Source organism: Arvicola amphibius, chromosome 7 (genome assembly GCF_903992535.2).
Source record: "Arvicola amphibius chromosome 7, mArvAmp1.2, whole genome shotgun sequence".
Taxonomy (NCBI): Eukaryota; Metazoa; Chordata; class Mammalia; order Rodentia; family Cricetidae; genus Arvicola; species Arvicola amphibius.
In genome coordinates, this window is record NC_052053.1 from 48,306,428 (window position 1) to 48,322,060 (window position 15,633).

At 53.6% G+C, this 15,633-nt stretch overlaps 2 protein-coding genes across 6 annotated transcripts in view; one reads left to right on the forward strand and one right to left on the reverse strand.

Annotated features, from left to right (window-relative positions):
* Window positions 1–66: 66 nt before the first annotated feature.
* On the reverse strand, window positions 67–14,708 carry Crat (carnitine O-acetyltransferase). Of its 2 annotated transcripts, XM_038335840.2 has the most exons (15): window positions 14,462–14,708; window positions 12,914–13,051; window positions 11,988–12,251; window positions 8,813–8,931; window positions 7,608–7,661; window positions 6,963–7,128; window positions 6,643–6,817; window positions 5,958–6,136; window positions 5,406–5,506; window positions 3,761–3,880; window positions 3,553–3,675; window positions 3,323–3,458; window positions 2,888–2,950; window positions 1,506–1,643; window positions 67–837 (listed from the first exon to the last, which is right to left on the reverse strand). In XM_038335840.2, the coding sequence occupies exons 2-15, from the start codon at window positions 12,938–12,940 to the stop codon at window positions 622–624; spliced, it is 1,881 nt and encodes a 626-aa protein (XP_038191768.1). In that variant the 5' UTR covers window positions 12,941–13,051; window positions 14,462–14,708; the 3' UTR covers window positions 67–621. The 2 variants fall into 2 exon arrangements, with proteins under 2 accessions (XP_038191768.1, XP_038191769.1); XM_038335841.2 differs by lacking the exon at window positions 12,914–13,051.
* Window positions 14,709–15,163: 455 nt separating this feature from the next.
* Ptpa (protein phosphatase 2 phosphatase activator) overlaps window positions 15,164–15,633 on the forward strand; it is a 31,205-nt gene continuing 30,735 nt past the window's right edge. For all 4 annotated transcript variants that reach the window (XM_038336999.1, XM_038337000.1, XM_038337001.1 and 1 more), the window contains exon 1: window positions 15,164–15,441. In XM_038336999.1, coding sequence (XP_038192927.1) covers window positions 15,411–15,441 — 31 coding nt within the window. In that variant the 5' untranslated portion in view covers window positions 15,164–15,410. The remainder of the gene's footprint in view (window positions 15,442–15,633) is intronic.

The window sequence follows — 15,633 nt, forward strand, 5'->3', positions numbered from 1 at the left end:
ACCAGAGATAGCTAGGGTGGCAAGGCCAGGTCTTTGGCCTCTACTTCCCCCCAGCTGAAGCTCGTCTTCACCAGCGCTTCTCTTTATTGATCACCTGGAATATTCACATATGCAGCCATGAATGTAGTTCTGGACAAGCTGAATGGAAGCAAGAAGGCTGGGGCAGGAGTCACCAGAAAGAGCACAGCAACTGGGAGATGGCACCTCGAGGTGGGTAATGGAGGCGAGGCCTCAGGGGGCTGAGAGCCCTCAGTGCTAGATAGTTCTCTGAGTCCTTGGGCGTTCATAGGTGACAGATTTCAGCTTGGCTGTGGAGATGGTAGTGACTGGCCAGGGCTGAGGAAAGGGGCTCTTCACAGCCCCAGCTCTGAGAAGAGATGGGCTAGCCTGGTTCCCTTCCCTGGGGCTCATGGTGGTGAGCTGAACTCAGCCATGGCACTTGGACTATGACAGATGCTGAGGACAGGACCTGGAAGGCACTTGGCTTGGACTTTGGGGCCCTGCTAGAGATTTTCCCTGGCTCAGTCAAATTGGAGGGCACAGGAACCAAGGAACTGAGCCATGGCAGGTGTCCATCCCAAAGAAGGCGTGGTTGTAGTACTGGCAGGCCTTGGCCTGGGCTCAGAGTTTGGCCCTGGGGTGGTTCTGTAGTAGGCTACGCATGTCCAGCAGAGCTTTCTCCAAGTAGTGAGCCATGCGGGCAGCGTTCGTCTCAGCACAACTGTTGTAGGCCGATACGGAAAAGTTTATATGGGCCTCCATGGGGTTATAGCAGATGCCATATCCATCTGGGACCACAGGGCCGAAGAACATGACGCAGTCTGTCTTGGCAGGCACCTGGGGACAGCAGGTTCAAGGTTTTCATGGCCAGGCCTGCAGTGGCCCTCCTGCTCCTTGGTTTTACCAGTTTGCCTCTGTATCCACTCCCCCCCTCCACCGGCTCTTTCCTTTCCTCCATGGGCTGAGCTTTCCTTCGCGTTCCTAGAGAGAGCAGCTGTGCTCCTCTGACCCCCAGCACTGCCTCCCCGCCTGTGCTCCACAGATCCGGGGAGTTTCCTGGGACTATGGCTCACCCCCAGCTGTGTCTCAGCACCCAGCACGTGTTAGTTGATATTGATCTGGGAGTCATTTACAAATGGAACTGATTCTCTGAGAGGCCTAAGCCTTCCCATCCTTGTCACAGCAGTGTCCCCACCCTGAGCTCCTGCTTGGGAACTCGGTTGCTTTGGCAATGAGCCTATGGTGAGCTGTGTGGGCCACATTACCCCTAAGGTCCAGCTGCCAGTGGGTTCTAAAGGTTATTCGTGTTTTATATATGTGTATGCCTGAGTTTGGGCATGTGTGCCACATGTATGTGTGTGCCCACAGAGACCAGAAGACATCAGCTAACCCAGAACTGAACCTGGGTCATCTGGAAGAACAGCAAGTGCTCTTAGCCGTCACTCCAGCCCCTGCCAGTGGGTTCTACTAACCCTACCCTGGGGGCACCTAAGGCGGTGGCCTACCTGGCTGGTAGAAAGGTTGAAGTGCATAGCAATGGCATAGGAGGTATCCATGAAGATGTCAGGCATGCTCACGAGGTCCTCAATGGCTTGCAGCTTCAGACCCAGGAGGTGCCGGTCAAAGGCCTCCCCTCGGATTGCCTGTGGGAGGGGGAACTGTAAGAGGCAGGTGCTGCAGGGTCACATCCCTGCTCTCCTCAGGAGTCTGTGGCACTGGTCTCTCAGAAACATGAGGTCAAGGTATCTAGGTAGAAGAGCCCTCACCTCCCAGATGGGGAAACTAGGGCCATAGAGGAATAGACAACTGGCAGGGAGGCAGAACAGTGCAGGACTTAAAACAAGCTTTTAGCAAGTGGTGGCACACGCCTTTAATCCCAGCACTCGGGAGACAGAGGCAGGAGGATCTCTCAATTTGAGGCCAGCCTGGTCTCCAGAGCAAGTTCCAGGTCAGCCAGGGCCACACAGAGAAACCCTGCCTTGAAAACAACAAACCAAACCAAACATGAGCTCTGGTAATGAGCGGTTGGTTTAGTGAGAGCTAGACAGTGTCTGCATGTAAGATGAGCAGTGTCCGTGTATGCCATGGAACAAGGTCAGGTGGGGTCTGCACGTGTGTTTAACAGGGCAGTGTCTCTGCATGTTGAGTAACATGGGGCAGTGTGCCCTTCCTATGACAGGCAGTGTCTATGTGTGCCTTGCTTGTAGCATGGACACACTGTACCCACTAATGCTCAGACCACCACCTGACTAGCTGCAGCCTCAGCTGCTGGAGAGCAGGAGAGATGCCATCTGCTGGGCCATCAGGGAGTGTGCACAACACGAGACTGGAAGGCATGTGCTCAATGCCATCATGGAACTGGAACAGGGCAGTGGCTAGGTTGACCCTGGTTTCACCAACTTTCAAATGGTAATATCAATTACTTTTTAAATTTATTTCGCATGCATTGGTGTTTTATCTGCATGTATATCTGTGTGATGGGTGTTGGATCCCGGTTACTGACAGTTGTGAGCTGCCATGTGTTGGGAATTGGAAGAGCAGTCAGTGCTTTTTTTTTTTTTTTTTTTTTTTAGATTTCTTTATTTATTATGTACAGTATTCTCAGTGCTCTGCCTGCAGGCCAGAAGAGGGCACAAGATCTCATTACAGATGGTTGTGAGCCACCATGTGGTTGCTGGGAATTGAACTCAGGACCTTTGGAAGAACAGGCGGTGCTCTTAACCACTGAACCATCTCTTCAGCCCCAGTCAGTGCTCTTAACCACCAAGACATCTCTCCAGCCCGGCGATATTAATTTAAAATAGTGAGATTCCCAGGGGCTCCAGAGAACAGACAGACAAGCAGGGGTGATAACGGACAGTAAGGAAGGAGAGCAGGGCTCACTCACTCGGTCAGTGTAGGCTCGGTGGGCCTGCACAGCCTTCCGAAGCAGCTCCACCTTCTGCTGCTCCTGCGGGTGGGGTGGAAAAGAGAAAGCTGAAGTGCTATCCCTCCTCTCTCTTGTTAACAGCTTGCTCTGCACCCAACACCACAGCAAGTTCTGAACGACCATGGCCTCATTCTCCAGAGCCCAGCACTCGCTGCTGATGTGAGTGGACAGAGGGCTGGTCGGCTTCTCTTATGAACAGATGGAGAGATGGTTTCACCTTGGGTGCCAGGAAGCTCAGAACTAACTAAATTCATGGCTCCATCTTCTGTTAAGTTCCCTTTGCCCACCGTGGGGCTGGAATACCATCAGGGTGCAATCCATTTGCACAGAAAGGGTGAACAGGAAAGGAAGGATGACCAGCACAGCCTACCCACCCTGCCCCAGACTGCTCACCGGCACATTGGTGTCATCCATGCTTTTGACAAAGGCCAGTGAGTCCGTGGAGGCTGAGCGGATGGTGTCAGTGCGGCCCAGGTGGAACATACGCAGAGAGGCACTTTCATATGTGGCACATGCCTGTCCATAGATCCTGGATGGGAGGTGGATCTCAGTATGCCCCTCTCTACATGGCTGCCTGCAACTCCCCTCCCCGCCTCCTCCGTGGGGCAGGTGATCAGGTGCACCTGTAGTATGCCAGCTGCAGGGCTATCTGGATGAAAGCATCAGGGCTTAGCTTCTCTGACTTGGGGAAGTCCTTCCCAAAGTGATGGAACACCAGTACGGTGATGTCCAGGTCCTGGATCATGCTGCAGGTGCAGGAGGCATGGGTGAGAAGCAGGCACCTGGCAGCCTGTGGCTGCCCTCCCCGACAGGACGCAGCCATGAACTCACATGCTGATGTTCTGCTTGGCTTTCTCGATGTCGTTCTTGATCTCAGGGGTTATGTTGAACCGCAGCTTCTTGGGCATCGGCAGGGGCACCATAGGAGACCGCACAAGCTCAGGCTTTTTTCTGCATGGGACAGTTGGGCTTTAGGCTCATGCTGGTGTCACTGAAGCCCAAGTGTCCCTAAGACTGAGGAGGGGAAGATGAGTTCCTGAAGCGAGGGGTAGGAGGTTCAGAAATTATGGGTTAGCTCTTGTGAAGACTAATTTCACTCCAGCTTTCAAGATGCCTGATGGAAGCCAGGTGTGGTAGCATATGTAGTGTCCTGGCTTCGGAGGCGGAGGTGGGTGGATCTCTGTTTGAGGTTAGCCTGGATCACTTAGCGAGTTCAAGGACAACCAGGCTACAGTGAGACCCTGTTTCTTTCTTCTTCTGTTGTTTGTTTGTTTATTTTTTGAGATAGGTTTTCTCTGTGTAAAGCCCTGGTTGTCCTGGAATTCACTCTGTATACCAGGCTGCCTTAAACTCACAGAGATCCACCTGCCTCTTCCTCCCGAGTGCTGGAATTAAAAGCGTGCATCACCATTGCCTGGCTGATACTCTGTTTCAAAACAAATTAGAGGGCATACACACAGACAGAATATTGTTTACATAATAAAATAAATAAGTAAACAAACAAACAAACAAACAAACAAACAAATTAGAGACCAAGGGTCTGGGGAAGACAAGAACCCTGTCTAAGGCCACAAAGCTGGGATATACAGAGCTAGAGGTAAATTCAAAGCCAGGTGACTAGAAACTACAGCCTCTGCAGCAGCGATTAAAGCTACTACTGGCTGCTCTCCTCTTTACTCTTTTTATTTGTTTGTCTGTTTTGTGAGACAAGGTTTCTCTGTGTAGCTCTGGCTGTCCTGTCCTGGAACTCACTCTGTAGACCAGGATAGCCTAGAATTCAGAGATCCACCTGCAGTTAAGAGCATGCGCCACCATGTCCTGGCTTGCTCTGCTCTTCCAGAGGTCCTGAGTTAAATTCACAGCAGTTACCTGGTGTCTCACAACCATCTATAGTGGGATCCAATGCCCTTTTCTGCTGTGCAGGCATACATGCAGACAAAGCACCCATACACATAGAATATATAAACAAAAATTTTTTAAAATGTTTTTTAAAATGATTTATTTAACCTTATTTTATGTGCATTGGTGTGAAGATGTTAGATCCCCTGGGACTGGACTCTCAGACAGCTGTGAGCTGCCATGTGGGTGCTGGGAATTAAACCCGGGTCCTCTGGAAGAGCAGTCAGTGCTACTAACCACTGAGCCATCTCTCCAGCCCCCTAAACAAAATTTTTCAAAAAATCATCTAAACTAGGTGGTAGTGGTGCATACCTTTAATCCCAGCACTCCAGAGGCAGGAAAATCTCTGTGAGTTTGAGGCTAGCCCGGCCTACAGAGCAAGTTCCAGGACAGGCCCCAAAGCTACAGAGAAACCCTGTCTCGAAAAGCAAACAAAACAAATCTTCTAAAAGAAAGAGAGAGAGAGATTGCCTAACTCTTCGGTGGAACTGAGAGTGAAGTATCTCTACAGGCTAGGTCTGTCACCTGCACACCCCCTGCCACCAGAACTGGGGAGTGACGCTGTCAGCATACTCACGTGTACTCAATGACATGGTCCACAAGAGCGACAATGGGGGGCCCTTCTGCAGCTGCATGCTCATAAACCATCCCACAGGATCCATCTTCTGCCACAATGAACTGTGAATGAGAAAGGGCCCATCCTATCAGCCCTATCAGATCCTCTCGACGGTGGCTCTCTGGGTGGGTCTCACAGGAAGGGTCTCTGAAGCCATCTCCCCTCCCTGTGCTGACTGCTCAGCATGCTTGAAAGCAGGTCCTTAGAAGGACACCACCCCAGCAGCGCTGCTGCACCTGCGCTGGGGAAGGCATCCCCAGAGCGCACCACTCTGACTGACCCCAAACTGTCTCTGACATGCTGAAGGGTTACGCTGGGGGTATAGGTGGCATGCAGGCCAGGTAATAACAGGCTGGTTGCCCGGTAATTACAGCAGCGTCCCCAGCCTCCTTTACAAGCCTCCTGCTTGTAAAGGAGGCTGGGGACACTGGGCCTAAGGAGGGGACGGAAGGAAAGTCGAGAGCCTCAGTGAACCAAGCTTTGGGGTTGTGGCCCCGCCAGGTCCTCACTTGCCTGCAGTGTCTTATCGAACCAGCGGTTGCCACTGTTGAGCTTGCTGCCACCACCATGCAGCATCTGGCCTGCTACGTGGTTGCGGTAGACATCGTCTGAGACTCTGGGCACTGGCTTGTCCAGGCACACAGTGAAGATGCTCTTCTGAATGGAGTTCACCGACTCCCGGTTTACTTTGTCTGCAGGAGGTGGGGTAAGTATAGGGAGCCTCAGAGCCTGCTGTCTCCTGCCCTGAGCAGGATGGAGAGTTCCCCACCTTTGGGGCCACTAGGGCATGCTTGGAGTTTGGGATGTATGCTCAGAGCTCTGCCCTCAACAAAGTCCTACCAGTATCCCTGCATACCCCAAAGGGCAGGGCTCCCAGCATACTACAGACACAGAAGGCCAGGGTCACATGGAGAGCTGGTATGGAAACCTATGCCCATGACCAGTATGGGATTTGATGAGGGTGGTTCTGGGAGTAGAGGGAGCATGGAGAAGGGCACCTCAGCCACAACACTTGTCTAAATCCAACTTGCTACTTCACAGGAAGAAACTGGCCTCACCAACCTGAGCCTTGGTTTTCTCATCTATAAAATGGGCTAGTAACATCAGCTCAAAATTGAGAGGGTCAATGAAACAGTGGCTGCCCCAGCCTCATGTTGGATCTGTTTGGCACGTAAGGAAGCCCCTGCCCTGGAGGCACCTTTGATGAGGGTGTTGTAGGCCTTGGCCCAGGTGTTGCGGTGGTTAGAGGTGAGGATGCCAACAGGCTCTTTGTTGGTTTGCAGTGACGAGTTCCAAATTTTCTCCAGCTGCACAAAGATCTGATCCGAGGTGAGGGGCGTCCCGTCACTGTGGTACACGTCCAGCTCGAAGAACTGCGAGGCCAGACGTGGAAGAGAAGGGGCCTGGGTGACCTCAGGCTGAGAACGCCCACCGGCCTCTCCTGGCCTTGGCTGCAGCGGAGGAGCTAGAGTTGGGCTGGGAGGGGCAGTGGCCCCTCAGAAGGGCAGTGGTGCCCACCTGGTAGTTGTGCACCACGGTTATGTGCATGGGTGGCTTCTTCGTCTTTAAGAAATTCACCACAGAGTCCTGCTTGGGGCCCGGCACACGGCAGGAGGACAGGATCTGATAGTACTGGTTCATGCACAGCGGCTTTCCCCCCAGGAACTCGGTGGGCAGGGTCTCGCTGTGGGAGGACACAGGGAGGGTTGCTGGGCAAGGGGATGGGGAGGAGGCTGGGACAGACAGACACCTGCTAGTACTACTTGGAACTGGGTGAGGGGCCTTCTCTTTAGCATGAGCAGGAGCCAGTAGGGTATAAGGATGTTTTGAGGCCTAAACTTTCTAAGGATTGGGGCCCTGTTTATGAGTCACTCACAAACTCCCCCCCTTCTGAGCTTCAGTTTGCCACAGGCATCTGTGATCAGTTTGACTGGGATGACAAGGTCACCAGAAGTCCCAGGAGCTAGAGCGGAAGACTTAAATGTCCTCCTCACACTGACCACTGTCTTTAACCCTTTCCAAGGCTGGGCAATAGGAAATGAAAATGACATGGGCTGGCTCAGTGCCCGGGCTGACACACTCAAGTCCAGAGCCAGAGCGAGTCAGGGGCGGCTAGGGTATTAGGTGTGGGCAAGGTAGTCAGGGTGGGGTGGGGCTGCTCACTTGTCAATCATGGACTTGAAATCCAGCACACCCTCGATGAGTTTGGCAGCGAACCTAGGGGATGAAGTGGAGTGTGAAACTGTGGCCATCCAGTGGAGAACCTGAGTAGGAGGAGGATCAGCCAAGGGCGGGGCCTACGGAGTCACTCCTCCACCCCCTCAGTGTACTGAGGCCTGCCGAGTTCAAGGTGGACCCACAGCAGAGGGAGGCCCTTCCGAGCCTCTTTTCATCATCTCAGGTGGCAGCGCTGTATCTGCCTGGGAGAGACCTAGAAGGACCTGGGCGCTGATCAACAGTGGCACACACCATGACTAGATATGGCCAGTGGTGACTGACACCCACCAGGGACCTGAACCACGGTCTCAAACATTCATTATGTGGAAATTTGCTACCTTAGTGAGATAAAGAAGGGTCCCTTCCAGGGTCCAAGTATCCTTGATGTTAAGCTCTTTTCTCTTTCTGAGTCTATATTCCCAGGTCACTGCTGTCAACCTCTTCCTCCTTGGATTATCTGGGTTTAGGAAGAGGGCTCTTCTAGCTCATACCAACTATTCCCCAATGCCTGAGGTCATCTCTGGTTCCAGTATGGGCTGGCTGGAGTTCCCGGGCTGAATCCCATCCATAACCAGGAGGCACTGGTCCCTTTATCATTTGTGTGTGTGCACTGCTAGGGATGGAACCTAAGTCTGATGCATGCTAGGCCTTCATGCAGTCACCTAGCCACTAGGCCACACTTCTTTCTTCCTCTCCCTCCTGGCTTCTCTCTATTCTTGCCCTGGTCTCTTTAAGAGAAGCTGGTGGCAGGCTCCTGGAGATCCCTGCTGCTAGTATTTTTATCTCTGGTAGAACTGGAACAAGGGCCTGGGCAGGTGATATGGCTGAATGTGGAAAAGGGGACTGTGTATAAAGGTCACTGTGTGGTCAGCTGAGCAGAGTGGGAGGGACTCAGGGCAAGGTTGGAGGGTAAATGGCTTCAAAGCCTTGCCACTGGAAGTCTGGCCTCTTAACTGAGTTGTGCCCATAGGAGAGGGTCCCCTCATTGTTCTGAGCTTCAGTTTCTATCTGTAAGATGAGACTGTGGGCAGGGTAAAAGCACAGGGCCAAGGCCTTTCCAGTTTCCTAGGGAGAGGACTTGAGGGTTCTAGAAACCCACAGGGCCCTGACCATTGGCACTGCCTAGCCTTGTGCTAGTCTCAGACACTCACCGGAGCTGCCCCTGCAGATCCACGAAGTCCTGCTTGGGCAGCATCACTCCTGGGCTGGAGCAGATGACCACGGGCTGGCGGTACTGGAGATAGGCTGTCTTGAGCCACCAGTCAGACAGCTGGAAAAGGACCAGGGCTGATCAGTAGAGCACAGGTACCCGGCTCCCCTTCCTCCCCAGGTCTAGGGACCTAGCTGGCTCTGCTGTCCTTTGGCCTCTCTGCAGGAAGTCTCCTAGCAAATGCTCAAGTTCACAGTACCCTTCCCTGCTTCCTACCCATCGTCTTCCCCTGAGCCTGAGCAAACAGCACTGGCAAACAGAATGACCTGGGAGAAAAGACTGGAAGCAAACCTGGCAAGGGAATAAATGAGTGAGAAGCTTTTCTCTTGTTTCTTTCTGTGTGTATGTGCGCTGGTGAGTCTTGAACCCAGGACCTCACGTACATGCTAGCAATCACGTTTGGTCACTGAACTATACCCTTCCTTTATCTTACAAATTTCCTGCCAATGACTATAATACACTCGTAAATAAAAATGCATCCCTGGATATGCAGACTAAAACAGAAGGAATGGCATATAATAGTAATAATAATGATGATGATGATGCCCAGCAGGTGGGTTTTCAACCACCTCTAGTTGGGAATTGTCTGAGGAACCAGCACCCAGTGTCAGGGTCACCCAGAGGAACTGGTCCTGCTCAGTGGCCTTAGACTAGGAGCTGGACACTGGCAGTTGTCAGGGTAATTCTAAGTAGTGAACTCACGGAGAGGGTAAGTTACTCGTGTCCTTTTCTGCCCCATGGACAGGGTTTCTCAGGGGATGACCATAGGCATGGCATTAGCGGTGCCTTTTAGCCTTCCACACTGATACAACTTACAGCAGGTGTTTGTCCTTTGTCCCCAGCAACTTCCACCTACTCTCCCTTCATTTTTTAATTTTTTTGAGACAGGGATCTCACATGTACCCTGGCTGGCCTAAGGCTGTGCAGATTAGGCTGATCTGGGCCTGTCTCCCATGTGCTAGGCATGTGCCACCATGCTACAGCTATCTCTTGCAGGTTCCTAAACCTCTTGAGACCTAGGCCTCTCAGTGTGCTCCAAGCCATCCTTAATAGCAGCAGGACCTGTCTACATAGTACACAGCCTATCTTTATGGAGTGGCCAGGCCACTCGCCCTGGGCCCTTGGCAAGAGGGAAGGGAAGGTGACTGTGCATCTCAAGGTCTTCCTGGGAGTGGCTATGAGGACCTGCCTCTGGTCTACCTCTCTAGGTCAAAGTTTCTTTATCTGTAGGAAGGAGGCAGACAAGGGCTACCTTTTGGCCAGGGCCCTGGCTACAGTTTAGAACTTGGGGAGAAGGTGCACTTTAGCAGTAGCAGCAATCTTCAAGGGCGCTGTGAGTGGAGAGTGGGCGGCCTAGCTCTAGTCAGAGTCTTTGGTTGCAAAGATTCAGTGGCTCAACAAACTCAGAAAGCGACTAGACCCCAAATCTCTAAGGTCCTTTCGGGGCCAGCATCCTGACTTCAATAGTCCAAGACCCTGGCCTGTTAAGGTTCATCAAATGCTTGCCCCTGCCAACTTTCACCTACTTCCTACTTTCTACCCGGGGCTTCAGACTCCGCCGAGGTACTTCCCAATTCCTACCCCAGTCAGCCCAGATCTGGGGTTCTCCCTCCATATATTCTGTATCTACAGATCCATCCAGCCTAGGTGGAGAATTTGAAAAACAAAAAAATGCATCTATACTGAACAGAAAGGCCTTTTTTTTGACAATTATTCTTTAAACTATGCGGCAACCTTATCTACCAGCATTTATGGTGTGTTAGATATACACCAGAAGACTTAGGGTCCACGGAGGCAGTTATTTAGTGACACAAAAACACTGAACGACCTGAGGGACTTGGACATCTGTAGATCTTGGTATCTGCAGGGCCATGGAACCAATGCCCCAGGGATACTGAGGTTGACTTTTCCTCCCAGCTCAGGCTGTCCCTCCCCTATAGCCAGCTTCTTCCTTAGGCTTCATATTGGGACCTTCTTCCCCCAGTTGCTTTAAAAGGGAACTTCCCACCCACCAGTCCCACTGCATCAGCAAATGCTGTTGAGTCCTGGGCCTCAGGACTCCCTGCCTCCCTGTGCCAGGCCCAGGCCATCAACATCCCCCTCTAGGGGAAGACATTGGCCTCTTCACTGCCTCTGGCTCCTGCTCTTGCTTTCTTCCTGGAAGCTGGAGCTACCTTTTTAAAAAAACAAACAAAAACAAAAAACAAAAAAACCCCCAAACTTTTGTGTATAATGTGATTATAAAAATATGTACCACATACCAGTATAGCTGTGTTTTGAAAACTGAACTAATCTTGACTGACTAGACATAGAACCAGGAGCTTGTACAGCAACCTCAGGGTGACACAAATTCCTTGCTCAGGCTGTCCCACCAAGCTCAAGTCTACATTCCTTCCCCCTTTCTGTCCATCCTGCTCTGAACACCCTGGCCCAGGCTCTGACCCAAAGCAGGCCATACTGTTGCTACCTATGCCCTCAAATCCAACACCCTTTCCCCTTGTCCTCCCTCGACAGACAGTGATCTCTCTATCTCTAACAGTGATCTCTCTATCTCTAGGTCTTCTCTCTTCAGCCCTGGGACGGAAACCCAGGCTCTCATACATGCTAGGCAAGTGCTATACCACAGAGCCACAACCCTAGCCAGCATGACCTTTAAACTCCATGTGCTGGGCAGTGGTGGCACACGCCTTTAATCCCAGCACTCGGGAGGCAAAGGCAGGCAGATCTCTGAGTTTCAGGCCAGCCTGGTCTACAGAGCAAGTTCTAGGACAGGTTCTAAAGCTACACAGATAAACCCTGTCTTGAACACCACAAATGAACAAACAAAAACCAAAATACAACAAAACCCCATGATGTCACCTAGTGATTTACAATCCTGTCTCTACCCTTCTCTCCCTCCCCCATGACTGAATATCAGCTGAGAGGCTGCAGCCAGGTCCTGCTTGCCCACCCTGCACTTGCTGATGGTAATTACTCTGCCAAACAAACAAATAAGAACGCCAGAACAACTGTTATGGGGGGACTGTGGGCATGCAGCCAGCAACAAACAAGCTGACGGGTGCTCTGGAGGACCCAGGGCCCCTGGGCGACCATCAAGATGCTGCCATCTCACTTACCCAGTTCTCCATTTTCTTGGCCCTGCGCTCCAGTCCCTTCTGCAGGCGTTCCCCTACACCCCCTGAGGTCTGAAATTCGTCCACCAGTTGCTTGGTGTGGGCCCACTCTTCCTCACTCACGATGGGCTGCAGAGCCTTGAGGTAATGGTCCAGAGACTGCTGCAGTGGGGGCACGGGCAGTCTCGGCAGTGCATCCTGGTGGGCCTTGAAGCGACCAGAAACCTTCATCAGGGAGGAGGGCTTGAGGAGGCCCAGGGGCTTCACCTGAGGGAAGCAGAACAGCTTATTCATTCTCTCCAAGTGAAGCACAGCTCTCCCGAAACTACAGTCCTAGGTGCTTATATGCCATCCCTGGGGCAAAGACAGCTTAATGGGTGGGGGTGGTGTCTTCCCTGGATGCCCAGCCCTCCAGGTACAGGAATCCCACCTCTCAGGAGCCTAGGGGTGCAGGGAGGCTAGGAAAGGGCGGGGCGGGGATGAATGACATTGTTGGGGTGGCAGAGGTAAGGGGGCCTCACATCTATCAGGATGCACAAGCCTCATTATCCTTCCTACCCTGGGCAGATAAGTGAGTCAGCAGAGAGGTGGCCGCTGGCTCTCTAAGCAGAGGTCCCCAACTTTCCTCCCTGCCACCCTTTTCAATTTGAGAAATAGGAAGGAATGGGAAATAGGAGACTCAGACAGTGACAGCACTTCTGGGTGAAGCTTTAGGCTCTGGGCTCTTTTTTCTCTTCACTGTGGGGTAATGATAAGGGGTATAGGGTGGTGATGCAGCAAGAGAGCTGAGTAGCCTGGCATGGAGGGTGAGAGGTAGCAGAGAGAGAAGGCAGAGTCCAGGAGCCTCCGGAGGTGGCAGGAAGCGAGGCAGGAAGGTTCCAGGCTGCTGGCACAGTGGCAGGCAAGCGGCAGAAGCTCCATTACCATACCTTCTCTCTCTGCTGCTCGTCCTCCATGGCAGGACTGAGGATGTGAGCCCTGTCTGTCTGCCTTGGCTGGATCTCTAAGCCTAACTGCACTACCAACTGGACGAGCAGAAATTAGCAAGAGGTAGCCATCTGCCCGGGCTGGAAAGAGAAGACAAGATCCACACTTCAGGGTTGAAGAGCAGAGAGGCAGCAGCCAGGGATGTGGTGGCATCTAAGGCTGCAGCCGTGGTGGCTACAGGGTCGCAGCAGCTACTCCTTCTCTTCTCCCTAGCTGGTGAGTGGGCTGGAAGTAGGCACTGGAGTAGGAGGAAACCTGGGACTTTCTCCTTTCTTCTTTGGATGGGCCCAGTGCCAGGGAGGCAAGCCAAAAGTTATTAAAAATCCACCTGTCAAAATCTCCGTAGATCTTTTTGATGTGGGAAAACTTGGCTGGAGGGTGGAAACAGCCTGGCTGCTAACCCGTGGTCCTGAAATCGGTCCTGTTTGGGACTATGCAAGGCAGAAGACGTCAGGAAAGGGCCACTAGTGGACAATGATTGCTACAAACCTGTTTCCCTTCTAGGCCCAGGGGCTTTTGGTGGCCACCCCAAAGGACTCTCCTCTGGATATCGGGCTAGATTGATTAGCAGAGCCGTGGGATGTGATTGTCGTCTTCTTGCTACAGTTTTGCTAGCATTAAAGTGATTGTACCAGTATGGTGGTCCCAGAGGATGATGTAAAAGCAGTCTGTTGGGATGGTGTACAGTGTTTGTTCTCAGGTGCTACTAGGCCTCCTAGAAGAGCCTTGGTCTGAACTGTTATGGGTACCTTTAGCTGCCAATCCAGTGTCTGAGATGGAGACACAGCTTGCAGCCATACAGATAGTTTGAATCGGAGAGAAAAGGAGCTCACACCAGGATAGCTGCATTGGGGAAGGATGGCCAAGGGCTGCCTGCCACCTCCTTGCCGTTCTGTTCGGGGACTTTCAGTACAAGTCTCCACCTTGGTTCTCTTAGTCACATACAGTGGAGGAGGGTGAGCACCTGATGAACTCAAGGAGAGAAAAGGAGCTCACACCAGGATAGCAGCATTGGGGAAGGATGGCCAAGGGCTGCCTGCCACCTCCTTGCCGTTCTGTTCGGGGACTTTCAGTACAAGTCTCCACCTTGGTTCTCTTAGTCACATACAGTGGAGGAGGGTGAGCACCTGGATGAACTCAAGGAGAATGACCAACTGGGTAGGCTTGGAAAAGTGGCTCTGGTGGGGGCAAGGGCAACCGGGCCTGAGGCTGAGTCCTAGCCAGGAGCTCGCGACGGATGTCTGAATCAGAATACCCGAAAGCATGAAGGAGGAGCGGGATGGGGTGTATTTATGCAAAAGATTTGAACCTAGGCTTTTCTTGGGTTGTTGACAATGAGCACCAGAGGTCTCGATTTCCATCTCGCCCCTCACCTGCTCGCTCTACTCTGCCCACCCTATCATCCGGTGTGGGGATTCTGGACTGTCATCTCCCTACAGCCCACGGCCCGCCCGCCTTCCCCGGTCCCGAACCCTCTCGGGCATACTCACCACGGTCCTGGCAGCAAAGGCCAACATCGTCCCAGACTGTGTGCGGACACAAGGTCCGCTCCGCCCCTCGCGCTGGGCAAAGTCTGCGCCTCTATGGGGTCAGTGAGTACCCCTCTCGGGCTCTAGGTTCAAGGTCACCGAGTCACCGCTGCCAGCCTGGAGAGGCGGCCCCGCGCCCACCGGGCCGGGCGGGCGGCCGGTGGAGCAGGACTCACGGGGCGGAGCCTCAGCGGGTCGCGGTCCTGGGCCGCTATCCGCGAGCCGGGGGCGGGGCCAAGCCTGGACGTGGTCGCGGGGGCGGGGCCTGTGGCGCCGGGGTCTCTGGGTCAACCGTTAGCAGCCAGGCCCCGGGCCGCTGTCTCGGGTCCCAACGGTGGCCAGAGTCCAGCTCGCGCTCTCCGCCTCCGAACGCCACCTGGGCTGTCGAGGCGGTTGCGGGCGTCCTGCAAGTCCGCCTGGTGTCCTTGAACGTCACTCCTCGAGTTGCAGGAAAACATAACTGTGTTGACAGGGGACTGTCTCAGGTTCTTTGGGCTAGGCTCAGTGCCATTCACAAAGATGACAGGTGGCCTTGCCCCGCAAAAATATGGCTACCACACCCACCCAGCCCACCCCCGAAACCGGACGCCCCGCACAAATATGGCGGCAGCACCTGCAGTTGGCCTGCGGCCGGCAGCCGTTAGTGCGCATGCGCCCGGCGCCCCGCACTAAAATGGCCGCTGCTGTCTGTCGGCGCGGCGGCCGCGAGACGGCAGTTGCTGGGCATGCTCCCTGAGTGCCCCGCACTGGCATGGCTGCCGCCTTCACGAGAGTGACTCTAATTCTCGGCTTCCGGTCGTAGCCGGCCGGCGCTCATTTCCCTTCTGGAAGCTTAGTGGAGCCGGGGAAAGGTGCGGGGTGAACGCTGAGCGGGAACTGCGAGCATCCGCGCCGGCTCCCAAAGGAGAAGATGGCTGAGGGCGAGCGGCAGCCGCCGCCAGGTAGGGCGGTTGGAGGGCCCCGGCCTGCGGGTAGGAGAGGGGTGTGGCTGGGGGGGGGGTTTCTCAGGAGCGTGAGGAGATGCAAAGGCGTTAGAGGCGAAGCTGCCAGCCTCCGGGGCCGAGGCGGGTGGCGGGGAGGGCGACCGGACTTGGAGAGCCCGGGGCAGTCCGAGGGCTGGGCAGGGTAGAACG

Bases quoted from the DNA above. Each gene is read 5' to 3' on its own strand.
- Crat (XM_038335841.2), bottom strand. From the start codon at position 14,488: ATGTTGGCCTTTGCTGCCAGGACCGTG. The intron at 7,662-8,812 runs GTGAGTGTCTGA...TTCATCCCCTAG, and splicing joins GATCTGCAGGGGCAGCTCCG to GTTCGCTGCCAAACTCATCG. The intron at 3,676-3,760 runs GTGAGTTCATGG...CTGCACCTGCAG, and splicing joins GCCAAGCAGAACATCAGCAT to CATGATCCAGGACCTGGACA.